This window comes from Rhopilema esculentum, chromosome 6 (assembly GCF_057945365.1).
Source record: "Rhopilema esculentum isolate cy_ngs chromosome 6, ASM5794536v1, whole genome shotgun sequence".
NCBI lineage: Eukaryota > Metazoa > Cnidaria > Scyphozoa > Rhizostomeae > Rhizostomatidae > Rhopilema > Rhopilema esculentum.
Window position 1 is genome coordinate 11,210,629 of NC_142820.1, and position 25,166 is coordinate 11,235,794.

Here is a 25,166-nt window from a genome sequence, read left to right on the forward strand (position 1 = left end):
TATAAAACCAAAAGCAACTGATAAATGCTTAAAAATGTTATAAAAGCACAGCTTGCTGGCAACTTTGAAATCTGATGCATTCAGAAACCTTTTTGGATGTTTTATTTATAGCATTGTTTCGAATTAGAATGAACTTCATTTAATTCGAATGAATAGCACCATCATTCTATTCTCCAACATGTTTGCATTGGCACCCTGGAACGGGCCTTTGGCTTATGTAAATTTGGTTTCTATTTGATGAGTTTTTCATTCATCGACAGCAGCGAATCGAAGCATCAAGATTTAGGTTTACAAATAGGTTTTTGTTATGCCATTGTCTAAGCAATACAATGGTCCACCAGCAAAGATATGTTTGAGAGTATGTCTATATTGAAGAATCTTGTATTTATGAATAATTGAGTGGCAATAAGATATCTTCATATTACACATCTACGGTACAATGCAAAGTGAAGAGCTTATATCAGTGCAAAACACGCCGTTCTAACATTGATGATGTCTGTCAACGCATTTTTCGTTATACTGTGTCTTATTATAAGGTAAAGAAGAATGCTATTTCCTTTCTATATATTATCATCTGCGAAATACTTTAAGTTTTTCTCACTGTTGTGCCTAACATGTTGACCAGTCAAGCGTTTTAATCGACAAGAAAAATCGATAAAATATTGAAATTCAATTGTTTTAAACATATATTATCTTCACATCTTTGATTTTAATAAAATTTTGTCTACAGAACAGCAAAACTTGCACCCAAAATGAACACATCAGAAATAAGTGAGAAATTTAGAAAAATATTCAAAAATTACGATAAACGCATCCTTCCAAGTCATACAGGTATGAGTGTTTTACATAATACAATTATAAACAATTTTTTATATCAGCTAAACGTTATTCAAGTACTGAAAACATTTTGGTTTATTCTCCAAAAAAGACTGGTTCTTTATGGTTATTCATATTGAATTATCAATAAGAAAATCTGCTAACAGAATATCTAGCTAATAGCAATCACGAATATTACTGATTTACTTTCCAATTGAAAATTTTTTAGTTGCCCGTTGTTAAGTAAACATTTCTCCTATAAACTCTCTATGGCGGGTTGGAAAAAAGGATAGTATAATTTCTTATTCCGCCTAAATAGTATCTCAGAAAAGAAGATTTTAATGGGAACATAGTACAAATTAATTATCAAAATAATTAGTACTTTTACTATTTATATTGAATGAGTATAAAAATATTTTTTAATATTGCTTAGCTTTATTACTTCTCATCATTAATCAATTTAAAATAAATAGTAAATTTTAGATTGACATAACTTAATAGAATAACGTGTGGCTGTCACTGTCACTGTCACTGTTACTTTTACTGATACTATCACTGTCACTGTCACTGTCACTGCCACGGTCACTGTCACTGCCACTGCCACTGCCACTGTCACTGCCACCGTCACTGTCTATGTCACTGTCACTGTCACTTTCACTGTCACTGCCACGGTCACTGTCACTGCCACTGCCACTGCCACTGTCACTGCCACCGTCACTGCCACCGTCACTGCCACTGTCACTGCCACGGTCACTGTCTATGTCACTGCCACTATCACTGCCACGGTCACTGCCACTGCCACTGCCACGGTCACTGGCACTGTCACTGCCACTGTCACTGTCACTGCCACTGCCACGGTCACTGTCACTGCCACTGTCACTTTCACTGCCACTGTCACTGTCACTGTCTATGTCACTGTCTATGTCACTGTCTATGTCACTGTCACTGTCACTTTTACTATCACTGTCACTGCCACTGTCACCGTCACTGCCACTGTCACTGCCACGGTCACTGTCTATGTCACTGCCACTGTCACTGCCACGGTCACTGTCACTGCCACTGCCACTGCCACTGTCACTGCCACTGCCACGGTCACTGGCACTGTCACTGTCACTGCCACTGGCACTGTCACTGCCACTGCCACGGTCACTGCCACTGTCACTGTCACTGTCACTGCCACTGTCACTGTCACTGTCTATGTCACTGTCTATGTCACTGTCTATGTCACTGTCACTGTCACTTTCACTATCACTGTCACTGCCACGGTCATTGCCACTGCCATTGCCACTGCCACTGCCACTGCCATTGTCACTGTCTATGTCACTGCCACTGTCACTGCCACTGCCACTGCCACTGTCACTGTCTATGTCACTGCCACTGTCACTGCCACTGTCACTGCCACTGCCACTGTCACTGCCACGGTCACTGTCACTGCCACTGTCACTATCGCTGTCACTGTCACTGCCTCTTTCGCTGTCACTGTCCTTTCACTGTCACTGCCACTGTCACTGTCACTGCCACTGCCACTGTCACTGCCACGGTCACTGTCACTGCCACTGTCACTATCGCTGTCACTGTCACTGCCTCTTTCGCTGTCACTGTCCTTTCACTGTCACTGTCACTTTCACCATCAATATCACTTTAACAGACTGTCATTTAACTCTATCTTTCTAAATAGGTGAACCTGTTAATGTTTCGATGCAGTTTTATGTCGTCGATATGGTTCCTATTAAAAGATATTATATGGTAAGAAAGTATGATGATCGCAATATTGACATTTTAATCAAAACATTGTAGAATTGGCACTATAATTGAGTAATAAAATACAGGCTTTGTCAACACTTCCAAAACAATATCGTAGTGTCATTATACCAAGCTAATTTTAGTGCAAGGCTGAATACTGTTAGTTAAGTAGTAATAATCTAGGCGTGAGAGACATAGGTGCCGGGGGCTGGGGGGCTTGCACCCCTCTAATCAGGCAAAGTTTATTGCATTTCAGGTTTCATTCGGGCATTTCTATCTCAATAAAGCAAGCGGGCAGGATCCGTTCTAAGCCTCCCTAAGCATCCCTTACGCCAAGGGCACTGCCGACAAAAGATTATATCATACCATACTATATTCTAACATCCTATATTAAATATTTTTCATATTTCAAGGTATGATAGCACGTTATACAATAAAATACTTGTTATATTTCAGTACATACTGTTTTATTACATCATATTTCTTGCATATTTCTATGTTTAAAAAGTTGCTTCCTTTATCTTCTTGTATCATATTATAGCATACATATTCTACAACAATGATATATAATTCATAACATATACCATTCTACATTTCATATCATGTCATACCGCAACAAATTATGAACATTAATTTAATCAATCTACTTAAAATTCGAAAATTTTTTTGCAAACAGCATATGGATGTCAATTTGTTTGTTCGACAATTCTGGAGAGATCACAGACTTGATCTTTCTTTAAATCGTTCTGAATGGAAAGCATTTGGAATCGAGGCCTTCAAAGATATCTGGGTGCCTGAAGTCTACTTCCCAGCTGCAAAGAAAGGCAAATGGCATGATCTTATGAAGCCAAACACTGCCTTACACATTCATCATGGGGGAGAAATATTTCTAAGTCGTGGGTTTGTGTCACTGTTTTTATTTTCATGAAAATTGAATGTTTTTTAATAGTGATCTGTTGAATTGTTTGTAAAGACTAAAAGAGCTTCAGTTGTTATGGAGTTTATTGTATACAGGTTCTACATCCATGTTCAATTTTTATCAAGAATCTGACATTTGAGTATGTTTATCATATAAGTAATTTTGCACCATGCTTTTTTGCACTATGCTTTTTAAATAAATTTAAGTTTCTGATCTTAAGCTAATTTTATCTTTCTGATTGAAAATGATTGGCTTGTTTTTGCTTGAAAAGAAACGTGATAGCTACTACCAAACTAAGAAAAGAGTGTTAGTATAAACAAGACAAAGATAGCTAGGTATAATAAAGTTTGCATTTGTACTTTGCAACATAGAACAAAGAGATTTAATCACACCATCTCTTTACTACAGCGCCTCACAGACTATTTATTGTCCAATGGACCTTCGAAATTTTCCATTCGATCAACAAAGATGCCAGATGGATATCAGACTTTGTAAGTAGCTAGCAAGTCAATATTTTGTCATTGATTCATCCTTTTATAGAGGCGTTGCTCTTTATTTAAAACAAACAGTTCGTATCGAAAAGTGGCCATTTCAGAATGTGGCAGTTGCCAGTTGTTTCAAAGTTCCGAGATTTACAACGATCTTCTTGGCAGCATACGTCAAATAGACTCACTACTTCATTTTAAACAAAAGCTATTACAATTTGTATAGACACAGGGATACGGTCCTAAAAGTTAGAAAGGGGACTGTGCTGTAAGGAGCGTCTGGAAGCCACACCAAAGACAACACTAAATGCTGCATCATCTGACATTGTGACATAATATACTTGCATTTCTATAAAGATTCTTTGTTGTGTATATGAAATCATTCAAACAGTTCACCGACTCTTAAAGGCTAATGGAAATTGCTCATTAATGGAAAACCAATAATAAGTAAAGCTTAAATTTACATTGCCACGTAAGCAAATTGCCCAACCAAACACACACTGACCTGTTTAAGGAAGGGTTAACCCCCTTTCCCTCCTCTTCTCTCCCTTCCCCTTTTCTCCCCACCCCTCCCCTCACCTCCCCTTATCATGAGCTTTACTGCAACAATATACATGAATTTGACGCAATGGCCTAAATTTGCTTGTTTTTGCTCTTTGGAGTTTGGAGTTGAAAGTTTCAAATGTTTGGTTTGAACTTTGCACTAAGGTCGTTACCTGCAAATAACGAGAATCTGAATGAGCCTTGTTTACTAAAGTAATCATAAATATGCTTATTCACGTAACTATAAATACCACACCACACTGACAACTTGAAGGGAGCCGGCTATTGATAAAAAGACATTATTTTGTACATGAAACAAGAAACACTATGTTCATTGGATATGAAAATTTGGACTTTCATGAAAAATTAATGAGTTCGGCCTGCTAGCGGCGTAGGTATGTATTAGAGACGTCAATAAATTCATATTCAAAGCGGGATGGAAGTTGAAAATTAATGATATCCAGCCGACTTGTTCGATCAATCAAGCATTGAATATGATTCTTACTTAATGTGACGTCAATGAAATTCATTTCTACCTGAATACCTAGCTCAGAAGCTAATCGTAGGTTGTTAGAAAGTACTCATGAAATGCTTGAGCAGTGAAAGCTCACCCTCACTAGTGTGTTTCTCTTTTATTATGCTGTTAACGCGTATTTGTCCACGCGCACTAGCCAAAATCTTGTCATTGATATAGTTAACATCCCTATACAAAGACCTAGTAAATTAAAATATAGCCTGAGTTTTGGAATCAAGCTGCCATCCAATTAGGACAAATCCAGCTTTAGAGTTGTTGAAATAGGGTCCTGTTTGCAGATCACTAAGATTAAAACTGCAAGATAATGATACTGAACTTGACAAAAAATGAAACTTAGAGGGTTGAAATTTTGAATACACAGTGAAAGTTTCTGCAATATATCTAATTGCTATATTTTTGCTGAGAATTTTTGCTGATTTAGGAGTAAAAGCAAGTCAATTATTTTCAATAAAACTCTGAACGGAAAAAATGGTTAGAACTTTCATAGAAACGACTTTAAGAAACCCAAAGTGCTCATTTCCCATCCAACCACGTTAAATATTCAAAATGAAAGGTAAAATTGTAGGGTTTCATGCGCTGTTGTTTATCGTACCACGTGGTTTAGAATAACCTTTTTAACTCTTCAAAACCAGATGCCTATGACAACGAACACTGCACTCTGGATTGGAACCTGGAACGTGGAGGGCCTATCTTCGTTAACAATGACCTTCAGGTGTCTGAATTCTCAGTCAAGTCCATGTCATACAGCAAGTCAGTGGTAAATGTAAGCAAATCAGGTAATATCTCGCTGTATTTACTACATTGGTTATCATCAACTGGTTAGAATGACACAAATGTTTTAACCGCAATAATGAATAGGCAACAAATCATATTGAAACTGTTTTTGATACTACTCATTTCATTCGTTTAAAGATAGTTTTCTTACTCTTGTGTTATATCTATAGCTAGCTTCTTCTTCTTTTTCATTTCCATCCTACCGAATAATTGACTTGCAGGTGTTTCTAATAACTCTGATTCGTGTACGGGCCAAATCGATACGCGTAACAGGCGGAACACGCGGAACGGGCGAAACAGGGGGAACACGCGGAACATGCGGAACATGCGGAAAAGTGAAATTGAATATTTTGCATAATTCTTTAGTTTCTCAAAGATGAAAAATTGAAATAAAGGTGTATCCATAATATTGGTGATTTTAGGTTTTTAGTGTTCTATTTTAGATCAACAGGAGGTTAATATTCTTTTCAATGACGTCATTGTGCTCAAGCATCAAAAAGGGACCTTGCAAGAAATTATAGTAAATAGATGTTATTTGTAGAAGAAGCTCTTATTTGTAAAGACATATCTTCAAGTTACTTGTTGCTCAATTTTGAAAATTGGCATTTTTTCAGCTAGTTACGATGTTTTGTCGACTACTTTCATTCTGGAAAGACAACGAAGTTTCTATCTACTCAATTACATATTTCCTTGTGGCATGATTGTTATTCTAAGCTGGGTAGGTTTCTGGATCGACTACCGTTCAACGCCGGCAAGGGCTTCTCTGGGAATCACGACAGTTTTAACAATTACAACCCTCACAAACAGCATTCGAGCGGCAATGCCTCAAGTTGTTTACACAAAAGCCATTGATGTTTACCTTCTAACTTGTTTTGTGTTCGTGTTTGCATCAATAATCGAATTTGCGATCGTTGGCATAACTGATGTCAAATGGCAGAAGTCCTACAAAAAGAAGAGGCGAAAAATGAAGGTGAAGAGATATAGCTGTTAACTCTTGTTAACATAACCATTGTGTCACAGCCTCTTGATATGGTTTTTAATAGGTGGTTCTAGCCGAGTTTTCCTGGTTCTAATAGCTTATTTGCCTGATGTTCGAACTATCCCTGGTTATCATTGTAAATAATACATTTCAAAACCTGAAAAGATAACGGGTTGGAGAAGTTCGAGATAACGGGAGTTCGAATTAAACAAAGTCGACTTATCAACGTTCAGCTGTATACTGTGTAACTTATTTTTGTAAATTTCCGTTACTAATGGCTACAGTCTAACGATAAATAATTTGTCTTCAAAACATATAAAAAGTTACACTTTCCCAATGCCAAACACTGCAATTAAGCAAAAAGAAACAAATATGTAGTATCATCTTTGTAGCGGACTTGTAGAAGATGAGCTTGAATAGTTTGCAGTCTCTGGTTTCTTTTCATAAGTTTTAAGTGTAGATGCGTACTTCTAAAATGAATAAAACCTCTTCCATGGATTTTATCTCCCATGAAATGCAATCCATTACATCATTCTGGTTGGCGTTCCCATTTATATTCCTGACAGTTATTTAGGAATGAAAGTAACACGTTAACAGATATCCGTACGTTTAAATTACAGGAGAAGGAAAAACGAGCAGACCTTAATGAAGAAATACCGATGCAACAGCTACGGAAACAGCCAGGTAAGCGAGACGCAAGTCAGTCACACAGCAACTCAGAAGCTCACAATGAAACACTTGGTGATGAGATATGCCACAGCTCGATCAGCCTCCATGCAGAAGTCAGTGCTGCAAACAACACAACTGAAATAAAGAGACGGAATATCAAAACGAAAAATGTAGAGACTAAAGACAAATCTGCAATGAAACGGTCAACTACTTCAAACAAAAACTGTAGTTGTTGCCTTTTAGTAGTGTGGAGAAAAATAGTCGACTACCTTGCTGAAAAGCACACAAAAACGAGAAATCATGGACACATTATAGACAGACTCTCAAGGGTTATTTTCCCTATTTTGTTCTTTATTTTCAATGTACTGTTTTTCACTACTGTTTATCTTAAACGTAAGAATACAAAACTTTGATTGATAGTAAAGTATACATAATAAACCAGCCTCTAATTCTCAAAATATTGTCAAGAAATAGCGGCAATAAATGTAACTCTCGCAAGAAAGGCAACGCTATTATCTTGTTGTTATATTGAATATGATTTTTTAAGTTAAATTCAAAGCAGTCTAATTGTTCAAAAAACTCATTGAAATCACGGCCTGGAGTCATTGGTTATAACAGAATGGCAAGTTAAAAAACTTTGTTTGAACACAAGCACGCAACAGTCTAGTTTTAGATCTAAATTTGGATTTAGAAATTTGGGTGTAAGTATGAAGTAGCAAGGCATGTACTTGTAACAACAAGGTAAGAGTTGAGATGAAGCAATAAACTGAAAACACACCTTCAGCTGACTACCTTCAACGGTAATGGCTTAGTGAGGATCCCACGAAATTGAAGAATTTTCCGCTAGCCCTTCTTGTACTGCTTCAATACAAGTAAGGCACTCTAATTATTGCTTCGATAGTTTAGCTTAATGGACAATGATCGAGCGGGAACATCGATGTTTGTAATTTAAGGCATTCATGAATTTTCTCTCTAAAGAATTCTATGGTTAGGTTATTGGGGTAAGATGGAGTTAGGTTGGTGTGTCCGCATACCAATACTTACGTTATTAGACAATAAGAAAGCAACTGAAATTTTTTTTTTAAATTGTGTCAGGTTTTCATTCGAAAAAACACTGCTCCATAGCACAAGCAAAGTTCTTTATCAGATGAGGTAACACAATGGAATAAATCATTATTCTTATTATATAAAAACAAAACATGATTGCATAAACAGCAAAGTTGAAGAGCAGCAATTTACAATGTAATACGCAAAGGACTATCAAGATCTGATCACAGAAAGTCGTTGATATCTTTACAAAAAAGGTACAAAACGCAATTAGACATTAATACATCGTTCAATCATCAAAGCAGGAAATTAACAAGAAGAATGCAACACTTATAATTAAAGATCTTCCTATTGGAAAATATCCTTTAAAGTTATTTACGCCTATAGAACACTTTCTATTAATTTTTATACTCTTAAAGAAATGTCGATACATGACATTTTTACGTGACAGCAAGCCAGCTTCTAGACACGCTTGCTTCTAGACAACCTGAGTAAATCAATTCAGTTTAGGTGAATGAAAATCTAGTTAACTAAGAGGTGCTCCATACGTCTGACTACCTGATGCATTATTATCTACACTAGCTGAAAAGGTAAAAAATCTGCTGTGCAAAGGCACATTAAAATCTAATTAATCTTTGCATTACTCTTTACCTATAAACAAAAAAGCGTCACTCAGCATAAACAGACTCAGCATTAACTATCATTATTCCAAATGCTGTAAGACTTGGCAACAAATCGAAAAATACAGAAAACAGAATAATTGAATTGACTGAGATTTCCCTAATGAAGATGACAAATATCCCAGTTTTTAAATATATGTTTACATGAAAAAGAAAAACGAGTTCTTTGTACACTATATTGGCACAAACTACAACTGGCACAGAAAACTCGAAATGCAACGTATAAAAAGTAATACAAATTCTACTTGTTTACTGACAGAAATCAAACAATCGGTGGGGAATATAATTTGATGGAGACGGATCACCATTTTGTTAAGTTTTCCCCACTTTTTTACAATTTGATGATGATTCAATAGTTTTAATAAGCTCAAAAAGCAAGGTAGGTTTTAGGCAATAATAATTAGTAATATTGTCATCCTTGTATTAAGGTGTGATTCAAATGAAATTCTGTAATTGATTATGAATATCTCTTAATACAAACGCTAGTCAAAACATGTTTAGAATCTTGGTAGAAATCCTAATTGGAGGAGACTCGGCGAACTCCGATTTGAGTTCTTCGAGCCTCCTCGTAGCATCGAGGTCATCAAAATGCTCCTGTTTTCTAACTGCAGTGTTTTCCTGTGATCTGAAAGACGGAAATGTCGCTTAACTTGGCTTGGTTACCTACCGACAACAGGAGATTTATAAATGGCTGGGTACAACTGTAAGGGTCGACTGATACACTCTTTTTTTTATAAGAACCAGTAAATGTTAGTTCAGGCTGACTGTTCTTAATTTTTTCGAAAATCTTAGGCTGGATTGTTCTTAATTTGTTCTTAAATTAAGCAGTGCTTTTGCTCGCTTTTTCGCTCTAAGGAGGTGTTCAGGCCTCATTTGCAAACAAAGTGAGTGAGACAGCCTTAATTTGCTGACAAATTTGAATATTCACCGAAAAAGCACCCACACATCGCTAAAAATCCTCGATTTTGAGAAAAAACGTTGTTCAAAATTGCATTTTGCAGAAGCTCAGCCTCAGCTTGTTCTTAATTTGTTCTTAACTTTTGACCAGTTTTGAGGCTCGTGTTCTTATAAAATTGTTCTTATAAAAAAAGAGTGTAAACAAGAAATGCAATGCTATAATTACAGGCAGATCAATTGATTAGAGGCGCCTTTAAAACGATATGACGACTGTCCTTTACTCGAAAACTGTCGAAGACTATGGTAAATTCATTCAAAATTGAGTACCTCTGCTACGTAAAGATTCCTTGCCAATTGCAACGCCTTCGTTTGTTCTAACAGGGTCACATGGCTCAAAACATTCGTTTCCATTTACTGAATCTGTATCACTGTCACTAAAATCACTTTCAGACCAATCTGCAACTTTGCTGGATATTTTTCTACGCTTCTTTGGCACTGGTTTTTGTTTTTTTGGTTTCGTTACCTTGGGCACTGATTTTTGCTTTTTTGGTTTCGTTACCTTGGGCACTGGTTTTAGTTTTTTTGGTTTCGTTTCCTTCGGCACTGGTTTTTGTTTTTTTGGTTTCGTTTCCTTCGGTATTGATTCTTGTTTTTTTGCATTCGTTTGTGCTTTTTTAGTTAATGTAGGAGCTTGTGCCTTTTGGGTTTTTCTCTGAGTTTTAGCTTTTGAATTACTACCAGACACTGTCTTCATCTCTGGTTGATGAGAAGCGCTGCTATCTCTTATGACTCTATTCCACATTAACTCGTTACGCTGATTTGCATTTGCACCAGTTGCGGTTATTTTTTGGCTGCTTTCATTTTCATTTTTGCGAATAGCCGATCTGCTAGCCTCTGCAACACTAGCTCGCTTAGCCTCAACAAGATCTTCAAAACTGTCTCTTGGGTTGCGCTTAACGTTTCTGCCGGCAGTCGCCGTCAGTTTGGTTTCCTTCAGGTCTGGAATTCGTGCAGGGTGTGCTGAAAGAAGAGCAGGCCACAAGAATAGAGCATTAAATCTTGCTGAGAGCGTCGCGTAGTCTTGCGTGTTTCTAAAGGAATTCTTAGTTTGAGGACTGTCTTTTATTGCTAACGAAGGTTGAAAACTTGTCGTTAACGAATTTGGTAAGCCATCCATTTTGCATGTTCGCAGGGTGGTGCCTTCCTGTGGGTTGTGACTGATAGCAGCTGACTCACCATTGACTGAGTGTACGCTAGAATCTCCAGGCACATCCAAAAGGCTAGGGACACCACTGTCCTTGGAAGAATCAGTGGCTATAACCTTAAATGAATCGGTCGGTTGATCATCTCTTTTGCAAGGGCTATTGGAGTCATTTGAGGTACTCAGCTCAGCACCACCAGTTTGGCCACTAACTTTGCTTGTTTCCGTTGATGTGCTGGCGCTGTTCTGACTTTTTGTTTGGTGGTCAGACAATTGTAGAAGTCTCTGTCGATGCAATAAAAGTTGGCGGAATGCTTTAAGTGTGACAAGATTAGGTGCAATTGGGGTGATTTGGGGGAAAGATGGCGGAACTTTCCGGCCCATGGGTGTAGAGTCTTTGTTTTTATTCCCTGCTGTGCTGCTAGGATTGGTTGTGTTAGAGGCAGTAGTGTTTCCATTTGCAGATGTGCTCGCTGCAGCTGCCTGCATACGCTTCATGATACTTGCATAGTCGATTTTGAATACCTGTTATCAACAAAAAAACATAGGACTTGAATAAATCAGCATCATGACAGATGTGACCCTGGCAACGTCATAAGTGAAAACTTTATTAGAAAGCTGAGGGTTACACAAGTGCAAGCAAAGCACGTAGAGCAAGAATCTCAGTCTTGCGTATGCGTCCCTCATCCGCTTCTTAACTAGAATTTCTGTTAATTGTTATTAGATTCAAGAAAGCCTATACATCTTATAAAAGGGTGAAGGTGGGGTGGATCCTGTCTAGGGCCCAAAAAGCATAAGGGTCACAAGGTCGAAAGCCCTGATGAGTGTCATGTTTAAAACCTACATTTTTCCCATTCATTTTTATAAGTAAGGCTTCAAAGCCTAAGAGTAAAATACATGGGAAAGAGAAAAGCTAGTTTTATATTTAGTCCTGAACAGACATGCATACCTCAAGAAGGATTGTGAAAGGCCCCAAGTTTCCGGGCATGTTGGCGATATTAACGGGTCTCATAGGCCGAATGCCAAGATTTTCTGGACCGTTGACCGTGTCCTTTAGATCAACCAACGGGTATGTAACCTTTAAGCGCTGGTATCTAACCAGATTTTCAACTTCCCTTTTGTCACGAAGCCAGTGAAGGTTTTCGAGTTCCTTAAACTGTTTGTTGTTAAAAGTGATCAGCCTGGATTTTTCTTTACTGTCTTCCAGTTTGTCAATTTGCAATTTCAAAAGGAACAAATCCCTTTTCACATCGACGTATGTTGCAATTTGAGTCTGATATCGACCTAGTAAACGCTGTAGGTAAAGCAAAATTGAGTTAAAGGACTTACTGGAACTAAAAAAAAGGAAAGTAGACTGAACCATAGTTTTTTTCTTACAGACAGCTGAGTAGGAGTCAAGGGTTTAATATCCACGTTTATTTAATTCCTATATTTATTTAGTTCCTAAGCATACAATTTCTTTTTACGTTTTGTTTGTTTAAATGTACAACGTACTCCTTTATTTATTTCGTCTACTGGGTTTTTTCTCTGCTCGCTCTCCCTCATAATCCTTAAACAGCTCTGCGATGTGCAAAAGCTTGAGTGTCCTACATCACCTTTTGCGATGGTTAGGAATTTCTGACGCATCTATATTGCGAGAGGCTTAAAAAGACTAATCCGATAATCGATGTATTACGAAACAGGGCAGGGTATATACATGAATACGATAAAACTAACGATTGGTGAAGTGCAAACTATCCAACAGCTCTAGTGTACGGGAAAAAACATTGAAAAATATGTACAGAGGGGGCTCAAGAACAAATTTTCCAAAAACACTTACCTCACCAGCTTCAAGAATAGTTTCACATCGGCTATCAAGGAATTCGTTTTCGTCACACGAATATTCATCAGGCATCTCGTATTCGGGATCATTTTCCTCCTTTTGCTTTAAAAAAATTATAAAGATGATTATCAACACAAGGAGAAATTCCTTTAGTGAAATTCTCAGAACCCTTTGAGCAATAGTTTTTGCCAGTTCTTGACCAGCCCACTTAACATTAACACGTCTGCAAGAACCTGGAATGAGTTGAAAACGGGAAAAGTGCAAATGCTTGAACGAATGAATCACTTCCAAATGAGCTTACTTACAAGAAATATCCAATTGATTTTATTTATCATAGAAATTCCTACTGAAAAGATTGGCTACAATAGATTTAAAATTTAGAAACAATTTAGAAACCTTATGCACCGTAAGCTAGCAAACCAAACTCGCAAGTTTTATCTTCGGTAAAATATATTCTAATTGAGATAAAAAAACCATTATTTCAACCAGGAAAGCTTGGTAAGGGGCTGAGCGTAGTTATAAGGCAATATCTGTAAAAACATTACAGTCAAAGACAAGAAGCTAATGAATTGAGAAGGGAGATGATCCATTCAAACATCTCATATCAAAATGTTATGCTTATTGAAGATGTACATCAATTTTAGCCGCAGCGTCCTAAGTTCCTAATGACAATGCATTCTATCCCAAAAATAATTCTATTTTCGCAAGCCTTTTCAAGGACTTCGAGAAGCACGAACAAAATGTATAGAACATTTAGCTTAACTCGATGCCTGCAAATAGTCAACATAGTCATTCACCTTTTCAATATCGTTCTCACTATCAGAAGTTCTGCCATCATCTTCTTCTTCTTCGGATTCTTCCTCGAACTCTTCTGATGTTCGTCCACCGTCCTCGTCAGCTAATTCCTTAACATCGCTTCCATTTTCACCTACAATCGTTTTACGTCTCTTGACATTAATTTTCCTCATCTGTAGCGTTCTCTTCTTTCGCTTTCTGTGAGTTGTAGGAGCTCCTTTTACTGATCCACACTGTGGCTTTTCTTGTCCCTGTAAAAAGCATTGCAGAACTTTTCGAAATTCGCAACGAGAAAAGGGACCACTTTGATAGAAAACGTTCTTCAAATGTACCAGATCTTTTAAAGTAACTTAAAATAGGCGATAAATTATTTTGAACTTTTTGGCTTAAATTCTCACATTGTCAGGGCACGTTGCAATTTTACACTTAACGTTAAGTAAACTGGTTTTCAAAAGTATTTTACAGGCTCGTAAGAAAAACGAAAATGATGAAATTTAGTAGCAGTAACATGTTTCCCAGCTTGAAAGATAAAAACTTACTTTTTTTCCATCCGACGGTTCACCAACGTCCAGTTTCTAAAAAATTGGAAAAAAGATTTCTTGTTAATTGACTCACATCAACAATCCTGTCCAAAACCTTACAGGACCATGCAGTCGAGTTCCTAGCATTGCATAGTTTCTCTTAACCCCCTCCCCCCCTCCGAATGATTTTTTGTAGCACATTTTATTCATATTTTATTGTGGCACAAATTTGGACATCAAAAGCCAGTTTTAAAGTATTGATATAATACAACTGAGCAATTTGCGATGGGTTGGGATGCGTGCAACATTTTTGGAAGTTTTTCGAAGGCCTTGTTAGTGAATTACATATGAAATATTAGGCTAGAGCTTTTCTCCAAAAGCCTCAGCCACTTTAGAGCAGGGTCATGAATAATGTGAAATTACTGGAAGAAAAACAGGTTCAAGCATTTTTAATCAAAACTTTGACGGCAGTCTGCCCCCTACAGCCCCTACAGCCCCCTACGGCCACCTACCGCCCTCTACAGGCCCCTCCTGCTCCTTTTGTTCGAGATTATTGTAGAGAGAGCATATCAGATGAGAGAGTTTGCACAAAACTCATATCCTATACAATTTTGCAAAAGCTGCAAATTAAGGATGGGTGGAGACTGTCCTCAAAAAAGATTTGCAAGATATTTGCAGCCTAAATCGTCGAAAGAGCCAAGATATTCTACAAAAATCACAAAAAAAGAAATATTGGAAGAGTAAGAAGCATAAAAACAACTTACATCAAAATCGATGTTTGGAATTTCATGGTTTCTATGCACAAAATAATTCAGCAAATGTTTCTTCTTCTGGATTTTTATGCGATATGTTTCATACTGAAGAAAATAAAAATCAAACGTCAAGTTTGGACAGATTTCAAAGTATCATCGATATGGGAGTGCTACGAAAGGTTTAAAGATATCTTTCATAGATTACAAGTAAAAAGAAACTACGGTCGGTTACAAAAAAGTGCCATAATGAATATATAGAGACCAAACATTGCTTATACTGAGAGAAAACGATGAGTCATTACTGAACCCGCGACCAGTGACTCTATACATCGCTGCAACGTTGTGTTTCTGTGCGTCGCTGCTACGTTGTTACGTTGTAACACTGTACGTCACGGCAACGTTTCAGTCACGCCCTGGTCTAGCCTTGATCATGTCATTTGCTCTATTTTCTCTCAGTTTATTTTCTCAAATCTTTTTCTCCTTTTAAATATTGCTTAAAAAAATTAAAGGCTTTTCTTTTGGTAAATTTCCAAAACTAGGAATTGAAAGATTTGAAAAACGATTCAAGTAAGAAGTTTTTTCTGTTAGTAGCAGAGAAAAGCTAGATAAAATTGGAAAAGGGAAACAAAAATTGTGTGGGTAGGGTAAGGAAAAGTAATTTGATATTTTATTTTATCATTTCATGGCTCCTTGCAAACCAGCATTGCTGAATGGGTTACCACACTTAATAGATAAAAATGAAATGAAATATCCAAGAATATTCACTTCATCTCTCTGAATGATTCTATATCTTCGCCAACACATGTTGTCTGTCCTTCCTGGAACATGTTTTGATACTTGAGTCCATTTTCCTAAAAATACGACAACATTGCTACTGTTAAAACAAACGAAAGCAACTGCTCAAACAAACGAAGAGTCAATATCCAAGTTTTTTCTATAACACAACATCCTCCGTTTTGTTAAAGAAATAAAACAATATTCAGTAATCTACGGATTATTCAAAGATACAAAGGAGTTAAGATTTTGCTTTAAAATTTTACTTACCGACTCCGTATTTAGCAACGGCTTCTAGAAGCTGCACGTCCTCCTTTTTCGACCATTTTCTTCGCAGTTTCAAGTCAGGGTGGTAAAAATTTACCCACCTATAAATGAGACAGAAAATATCCGTATCAAAAAGACAAAACGTTACCCTGATTTAGCATATCGTCCTAATTTAATGAAAATTACTGTTTACTGGTCTGTCATATAGCATTCAATGACGTGTAGGCAGAGCTGTACATCAAGGTCTTTATCGAGATTGATATACAGTAAACATTGCGAGTATCGTCGTTCAGGGCCCAAAGATATACTTATGCACCAACCTTTCTCTGCAAGAGCAATCGCTTCGGCCTGGGATATGTTGGCTTATCTTCTTCCATTTCCCAATACCATAAATGTTGCAGTATTTGAGTAGAAGCTGAAATTGAACGAATCATGATCACAAAAAGAACGCATATTTGTCCATCCAACATCGAACACGATAACGTTGGGCGACCAAACATGATGGAAAAGCGATCCAATTTTTCACTTAACATGATGCTTGGCCAAATTTTGGGTGAAATGTTAGATAGTTAGTCATTAAGGTTGGGTAACTAAGAAAAATAAAAAGAAAATTTTAGGTCAAATGTTGGGTCAAAAATTGGGTGAAATGTTTTATCTTTGACGAGGGCTCAAGGAAACAACAAACATGGTAGGTGTCCTATTCTTGGAGCACCTCGGGCAAGAAGGTGCATTGGCTTGAAGAGAGCCATTTGAATGCGACTCTATTAAAGTACAGCAGTGTCTCTAGATAGGCACAAATATCATGAGGCGCGAGAAACCTGAACCGACCTGCTATAGAATACATCAGCTTCCATTAATATTATTTCGTTTTCAAACTACTTAATTCCTTTTTCATATATTTTAGAAAACATTGTTTGCAAGAGCACACGATATTGATAGTCAGTGAATTCCGAAAAATTCACGATATCGACATAATTTATAGAGCCAATATTCCGATAGAAAATTACACAGACTTCCCAATAACAAGCATAACGTTATATACAAAGTTTCAAGCAAAGAGGGAGCAATTTATACAAGATTTAACATCATCAAAAAACTATAAGTCAAAACACCTCATTCTCTTCTTTGGTCCATTTGCCCTTCTTTAACCCAGGTTGAACGCCCTTCCTATAGCGAATCAGGCATTGCATGGGCAATCTCCCCTCAAGCATATTCGCCACTAAAAATAAGTATAGGAACAATATGCTACAATAAAGCGGCCGTGACATTAAAGAAGCTATGAATGAAAATTAAAATGGCTACATTTGGCTTCAGTTTTAGCCTGGCGTTTCTTATTTCTCGCATAATTTCAGCCTCACGTGTTTTTTTATATTTTTCTTATTCTTTAAATCAAATTTCCTGTGCAAAGAAATGTCCCGAGATAACATGAGCTAAATAAAGACTCTGTCCCGGATGTTGTCCTTGTACCCATATTTTTGCTATCCTTTTATTTTTGAATCGCTATCCCTTTATTTTTAATTTTGTTCTGGTTTTTTAGGTCTTGAGTTTTGTTGAATTTCGGCCTGCCCTTTTTCTCTTATTGTTCTTACTTTTTGGGTAAATATCAGCCTGATGTTTCTTTTAAGAGTTGTTCTTATAGATACATCACATAATATTGATTCCTTGGAAAGTACAGTTGATTGGGATCAAATTTTTCACTTCTTTGATAAATACTTTCGAATTTCAGTGCCAATACTTAGTTAAGAAACAGAAACAAAACAATGCTTATATTTCTGTTACAAAACTCTACACAGCCCAAATATTACCTTGAAGCCAACTTCCTTTAGGGCAGACGTCAACTGCAAAGCATAGTTCTTCATCCTCTGATGCTGTCCACGAACTTAAAAAAGCCAAAGGTAAAACCTGAGCCATTAAGGTAGCTTTAGCAGAAACATATAGATAATGTTATGAAAAACAATCAACTTTTAAGGAGGTAAATTATGTAATGCTTCAGACTGAATTTAGCTTACAGTATAATTTAAAACAGTGTTTATACTGTTCTCATTTAAGTTTTGAAATAAAAACTTAACCTAATGCAAAATGACGTGATAAAAACAAGAGTGCAGTACCTTTTGACAAGGTCTTTGTTTAAGCTTCTTTGAAAACGCTGAAAGCATTGCACTGGAGTTCGGAAAGTCTGAGAAAAAAGATACTTGAAATTAGAACTGAGATATTACAAAAACAACAAAAAGCTTGAATGACGTATATTGAGCTTCAAGCAGCACATTATCCGGAGCTTCAAGAGCCTTCGGGTGTTACAAAAAAGTACCATAAGCTTACATAGGACAAAACTCTTGACGTACTGTGTAGGGAATGCTTGAAGGGCTCACGGAATCACAGAGAGCAACCCATAACGACCAAAAAATTAAAAAAGGCGAACAAAATCAATCACGCTTGCAGGACTGAGATTTTGAAAATAGTGATTTACGATGTTCAACTTAGGAGAGGCAAATTGACTGTTTGAGCAAATAATATACAACTCTTCGGGTTTCCTGCCTCAAAAACATGATATTCATCAACTTCAAAATCAAGTTAATCGAACCCCTAAATCCTGAGCAATCCTCTCCCAATGTCGATTACTGTACTTTCTAGCCAATGAAACAAGTTTTGTATCTTCTTCTTTTGTCCATTTTGATTGATTTATGCAGGGGTGTTCGATGTTCAGCCATCTAATACGGCATTCTTTTTCCGTCCTTTGTGGAAGCTACAAAAAAGAAGTTGCTTTAACAACTGCACGCCGCATCTGAGAGTGCAAAGTAGATCCTTACTGTGCAGTAGAAAATAAAAATAATAGCCTAGAGAAACAATAAACTTGAATTTTAAAGCTTTTTGAACAATGAAATTAAGGCGTCTACTTACATACAACCGAGAAACACTTTCAAAGTCAAGGTCCATTAGACTCTTCCTTAATTCGATCTTAGGCAGAGTTCTAAAAACAAGATTTCAAATTCATAAACAGGATCTTAAAAATAAATGCAAACTATTGAAAATATAAAAAACTATAGATTTACAAACATTAGATAATCTGGTGAAACAACAGGACAAACTCACTGAAGATCTCTCAATTTCTTCTCAACTTCTTCAATTTCCTTCTTGACTTTGTTATCGTTGTTGTTCTTCAATTCCTTCTTTAAATGATTAAGTCTGGTTAAAAAAAATTAAGAACAAAATAGTGTGTTGGAATGCAGTAAATATCTTTAGGGTACATTTGCATTGTTGCTTGAACTATGCTTTAACAGACAACTTGATTTTTCATCAACAGTCCGAAGATACTGTGAAATTTGTTTCGCATACAGGCATCGCTAAATTGCGAAATCATTTACTTGTTTCTTCTGCATATATCTAATTACATTTCTTTTATCGACTGAGTTTACATCCCTTTCAATTGACAGTACCGTACTCTGTCCGCTCGAGCAAACGAACAAACAAGCAAAACAGCGAAATAATTGAAGAATGAATGAAATACATCAATTGTTAACAAGGGAAATATAACAAACAAAAATTGTATTAAATATCACAAACCGTTCTTTCAGAGATAATGTCATTCTTTCAAGGTTCTGATTTTCCACTCCCTCTGCAAGCAGCATTCGTTCCTTTCCTGTCCCTTGAAATCGAAAGAAATATAAAGTCTTTAACAGAACTATTGTATTTTTCTACCTAGAATTACATCCAAGATCTTATCACATGAAATAGACATTGCACCAATTCTTCGACTAAGACCGTTTTCGTCTACATAGCTAATCATACGTTCAGCATAGCTCACACAGAAAATGTTAACTAAAGTCAATGAACAACTGCTTTCTCCAAAAATGCATTATCCTTGCAAAACAAACTAGAGCACTGGTAAACTAACAATGAAAAATGTTTACCTTTATTAGAAAACAAATATAAGATGTTCTTACCAGACTTTTAATAAACAGTACGAAAAATTTAAAAAGTTACAAAATACAAACTTACAAAGTTTTGTCGTTTGGAAAAATGGATGCACTTTCTTGAGTGCCCTTCTGTCTTTACTGTCTTCATTATCTGGTGGTCCCTGCAAGTTGAGCAAAAAACAAATACAAATTAATATCAACAATATTCAACTTGTTTTTGTACAAAATCGTATTTAAATGATATTAATTTGGCTTTATTATTCCTTCAATGTACAACAAGCCAATCTCAATGATTATTTAGCAACAAAAAGTTGATCAGTATATAAGATGCTCTATGTGCAAACATATAGAGGATTTTACCATAGAATAATCAACAGACATAATTCTTATGAATATATATTGTCATATAAAAATTTTACAGTATGATTTAAGAATTTTACATATTAAATAAGACAATGTGGACAAATACTTTATTGAAAATACCTCTCCAAAGCGGTCCTTGAAATATGTTGGACGGAATCTTGCAAAGAACGAATAACCAAACATGTGTGGGTTCTGGGATTCTTTACTTCTGCTTTCAACTTCAGCCTTAAAGTACAATAAAGAAACTATAGTTCAAAACCTTGAATTTTGCCTAAACATCATAATTTCACTTTGCACCAAGAAACCTCAAAGAGGGGTTTTGAAAAAATAAAACGTCTTAAAACTCACAGGAACATTGATACAAAAAATAATAGATTCACATGACAATGATGTGAAGATATGAAGCATTTCAAAAAGCAATTGAAAATAACAATAAAGCAGCACTTTCATGTCACAATAGGTTAACAACAGGACAAAAGCCGAAAAAGTCAGCCACTTTCTACTGCATAAAATAAAATGGCTTTTTATCCCATCAACAAGAAAATCGAAAAGCTGATCAACAAGTAAAAATGATTTCTCAGGCATATCCTATAATCATGGGTAGAAATACCATGATCAGAAAATGAAGATAGGTGTAAAATTGCAATGGTTGTAGCGCAAGCACATACCTGCATGCATCTGTTGTTTCTCAGTGCACAGTTAATTCGAATCAGTTCATCTTTAATAATCTCCTTAAGATCGAGAAAAGAAAAAGTCTTTTGTAAGGTGGTGAAAATCATGCTTCCATATTCAAGTTATTTTTAATATGTATGTTTATATACATCATTATAAACAAAGAGGTAAAAAAATAGTCAGCTTCAAATTTAAATTTAAATTGGAAACCTTCAGTTGATCAAACTTTTGCCTGAAGCTCTAATTATCTAAGATGTGGTTTTTTTCTGAAAAATGTTTTCTCAGTAAGTTGTTTTTGCAAAATTTGTTCTGTCCAAAAGTTTCATAATTAAATTTATAGTTAGCCTGTGCATATACTAGGTATCATAAATAGCTGTAACTGTCAAAAATGCACTTAAAAGTTTTTCATTCTAAGTCGTTTTCCCAAATGTCTCAGTCCAAAAGTCCAAAAGTCCAAAAGTCAATGTCTTCAAATAATGTGTATCTTCTCTTCTATAGATGTTTTTAATATCATCTGTACAGTCCATACAGTCCTAGCCACAGATGTTGTGACCAACACATAAATATATGCCAGGAAAAATGTACAGTCTTACAAATACCAACCTTTTCTATAATAAGTTGAAGCATAAGAACTTTGATAGCAGAAATGTCCACTAAAAACTTGGAGAGGGGATGCAGCATCTCAACACTACCATCTCAACACTACGGTCAAGGACTTTATGGAACTTTTGTTCATCATCTAACCTATCCACACAGACAAGGTAGTATTCCATTTGAACAAGATATTCTGTGCTTTTTAAAAGTTTCCATGTATTATTCATTTATCTTTGAATAAAAAAATTAAGGATTTTAAGTCATTTACAGTTTTGACGGTTTCATGCATAATTTAAAGTGAATCACCAAAAAAACATAATGTGTTACCAAGTGCTTAAGATTGCCCTTAAAGTACATACTTGATAGTCTCTGTTCAACTGTAAGGCCCATTCCAAGGAGCCCACTTGGGGATTTACATTTGACACAGGAGCACCTAAAATTTAGATAACTAATTTTTATTCTGAAGCTTTTACCAAAAAAACTATTTTGAGAAAATGATAAAAGATGAAATTAAAACTCAGTCTTTAGACAAGCAAGGCTGTGTCCCTGATAAAGAAATGGGTTGGAAAATCAGAAAAACTTTTTCTGCCTTCATCTACCAATAAACACTTCAGAAAAGATTACATTCCTGTACAAAATAAGAGAAGAAATACTGGTTGTACCACAGTACTGTAACAAGCATAGATCAATGATGAAGCAGTAACAAGCTGACAACCAGGCTGCGAATTTAATCAAAATATCTCAGAGCTGACACTTAAGAGCTGACATATATCTAAATACATACCTTCATTGATCACTTCCCTTGAATTGCATTGGATTTTCAGAAAACTGTCGGATGAAGTTTCTGTAAACGACTTTTCGCTTGGGGGTTCAACTATATTCTTTGGAAACAATGATGATGATGATCTTAAAGATGTGAAGGAAGGATGTTCCACTTGCTGTAGGGCAGCCTTTGTTCTCTCAATGATATTAACAGTACAGTGATCCTTGTCTTCATCTTCATTATTGTGTGAACTGTCGTCTGATAAGGTTACATGTGACATCCAAGCAGAGGAGGCCTTTGACTGCTTACACAAAAAACACAATTTGATAATTTGTTAAGATCATTTGTGAATGATATCAATATTATCATTTTTGGTTATTTAATTTTATCGTTAGATAAACTTCTGTTTGTTTATAGAAAACTTCAGTAAGTAAAAAGAAGGTTTGCACACAAACCATGTGCCTGACATGATTGTGCATCTGTGAGATCTAATCAAGAACAGTTATAATCTGTACCTGGTCATTACTTTTGTTTCCTTCAAATTGAGAGCTCAAATGACCACAACCTGCCTTATTTTAGGCATTTGGATTTCAATCCTACATTTGTATTTTCCATTTCACTTTTCTTAATAAAACTACATAAATTTTTAACTTGCAACATCAAACATATATATAGCAAACATTTTCCAAATGCAGGTAACAATTGTATGAACTAAAGGAGTGAAATTTAATTTTTTTTAAATAAAATGGAAGCAAATTAAGTTGCTTAGGACAACTAGGAAGAACTTGTTATCACTGCTTTAACCCAGGTGCCTTATATTCTATTATAATTTAAATTGATTCTCATTTTTTCTTAACTATCTTTTAAACAACTTTTTGGTGGTATAAAATCTGAAAATAGCTTTTAGAAAAGCAAACATTTAAAAACACGACTTAGAAAATATTTTCTTTCTTTATTTTTTATACCCTGAAGAGTGACAGACAAAAAGCTTAAGTCATGTTGTAAAATATTTGCTTAAAATATTTGAAAAATCTTTTCAAAGCCATTTTTAAATCATCGTTTACATTATGACAAAAACAGAAGAAAAATGTCAAAATTATCATGTCTTTTACAACCCTATGGCACTAATAAAACTTGAGGCAATTGAAGCACATCCTTACATATGAAAATGAATCCACATCCTCTTCGTCTTGGCAATCATCTTCTGCAGAAAAGAGAATAATCGTGATGTAAACATCAAAATATTTTAAGCTATCTTGCAGCAGGATATAGGAAACATGTTTGAAAGAATTACGAATATTAAATATCAGATATTGAATATGGAATATGAATATAGAATATTCATAAAATTGTGGCTTCAAAGCTGCAATTTTTTAAATATAGTCGAAAAAGGGTTCTGCAAGGGTGTCCTCTACGATGTTTTTGAAAATTTGTTTTATATTTTTGCAGACAATTTGCTGCATGTCACTTTCCCAAGTGACTTCATGCTGCAAAACATAGCAGAAATTAGATTACAGTCAACCTGAAAAATCACAAAGAAATGAGTTGATGAGTTACAAAGGTAAACATCGAACTACATTGATGTAGGACACCCACCAGACAAGCTATCGTCATCTTCGGATTCTTCTATACCAAGGTCATTTTGTTCTTTCTTTGAACTGCGATCAGAATAGAGAACATCTTTTATCTGTTTGATTTCATTCAAAAGCGCCTCTTTCTCCACTTCGGAGAGTATCTCCATCTTCTCGAAACATTTACACCCCTTCCCTACTTCTATCAAGGGGTAATTTTCCCACAATCGAAGCGATCGGCCTTGGAGGCATGCTTCCTGAACAAATGCGCATGCGTAGACAGCGTTCTTCATACGCTCCTCCCTCAGTTGCGTCTGCGTTGGTGCAATTTTTTTATTGACATTTATGTTTATGCCTTTCTTGTTTTCCGTTATTTTCATCAACTATCAAGCTTATTTTAATGTTTTCTTAGTATCTCATTATCACTTTCGCCTATTTCAGATGCTTTTTGCATTGCGTCAGTGTTTTGTATTTATACCTGTTGCTACCTAGCATCCGAAGGTAGTTTTTAGGACACTGAGAAGCCATGCTTATCGATCAGTGTCCTGGTCCTTCCTCTCGATGTGACCTCGATTATGATGTGACGATGGTCGAGTGTTGTATTTGCAATTTACAGTGTTTTATTTTCAGGGGCTTTCAAGGAATTAATCCTTCACCGTTGTACTGTTTTACTCCATGTAGTCTATTGATATTGTACTGATAGTCATTTTACACATTTTCTGAGGAATTTTCTGAGTAACATTTTCGACTGTGTTATCTTGGCACTTGGAAATAGCCCATTGCTCACAATAATGGAGGAGTTTACTCTTCAATTTTACATCAAAAAATATACGTCAGTTGACTGTGTGTGTGTGGCAGGGCTCCTTCTTTATCTATATCACTTTCAGCTGTAATATATTTGGCTTTTTATATATTCGAAAAGTTAAAACTTGAAGTAACAAAGTTAACAATTGCCCGTTATATTATGGCCTTGGTTTTCATCTTAAGTTGAAGAAATTTGTCCCTATATCATTTGGGAAGTTTCGTTAAATCATTGCACCCATTTTTTCAAAAATCCTAAACCCTACAGT

The 25,166-nt window shown here is 35.9% G+C and overlaps 2 protein-coding genes across 6 annotated transcripts; one reads left to right on the top strand and one right to left on the bottom strand.

The window, feature by feature from the left end:
* The first annotated feature begins 375 nt into the window (after positions 1–375).
* Positions 376–8,015, top strand: LOC135686889 (glycine receptor subunit alpha-2). 2 transcript variants are annotated; one of them, XM_065203268.2, is made up of 8 exons: positions 376–536; positions 731–831; positions 2,495–2,562; positions 3,236–3,459; positions 3,887–3,969; positions 5,674–5,817; positions 6,430–6,785; positions 7,415–8,015. In XM_065203268.2, exons 1-8 carry the CDS (start codon positions 490–492, stop codon positions 7,874–7,876), a joined length of 1,485 nt encoding a protein of 494 aa, XP_065059340.2. In that variant the 5' UTR covers positions 376–489; the 3' UTR covers positions 7,877–8,015. The 2 variants fall into 2 exon arrangements, with proteins under 2 accessions (XP_065059340.2, XP_065059341.2); XM_065203269.2 differs by lacking the exons at positions 376–536; positions 2,495–2,562.
* A 1,366-nt stretch (positions 8,016–9,381) lies between these two features.
* On the bottom strand, positions 9,382–25,166 carry LOC135686883 (uncharacterized). 4 transcript variants are annotated; one of them, XM_065203260.2, is made up of 23 exons: positions 24,122–25,166; positions 23,686–23,726; positions 22,547–22,826; positions 22,122–22,195; positions 21,165–21,227; positions 20,617–20,721; positions 20,216–20,294; positions 19,781–19,862; positions 19,310–19,402; positions 19,118–19,187; positions 18,801–18,962; positions 18,328–18,395; positions 18,025–18,098; positions 17,332–17,438; positions 16,540–16,634; positions 16,223–16,320; positions 15,944–16,029; positions 15,191–15,283; positions 14,445–14,480; positions 13,908–14,156; positions 13,108–13,212; positions 12,238–12,582; positions 9,382–11,813 (listed from the first exon to the last, which is right to left on the bottom strand). In XM_065203260.2, the coding sequence occupies exons 1-23, from the start codon at positions 24,474–24,476 to the stop codon at positions 10,401–10,403; spliced, it is 4,173 nt and encodes a 1,390-aa protein (XP_065059332.2). In that variant the 5' UTR covers positions 24,477–25,166; the 3' UTR covers positions 9,382–10,400. The 4 variants fall into 4 exon arrangements, with proteins under 4 accessions (XP_065059332.2, XP_065059331.2, XP_065059330.2 ...); XM_065203259.2 differs by having other exon boundaries at positions 22,547–22,829; XM_065203258.2 differs by having other exon boundaries at positions 23,686–23,729.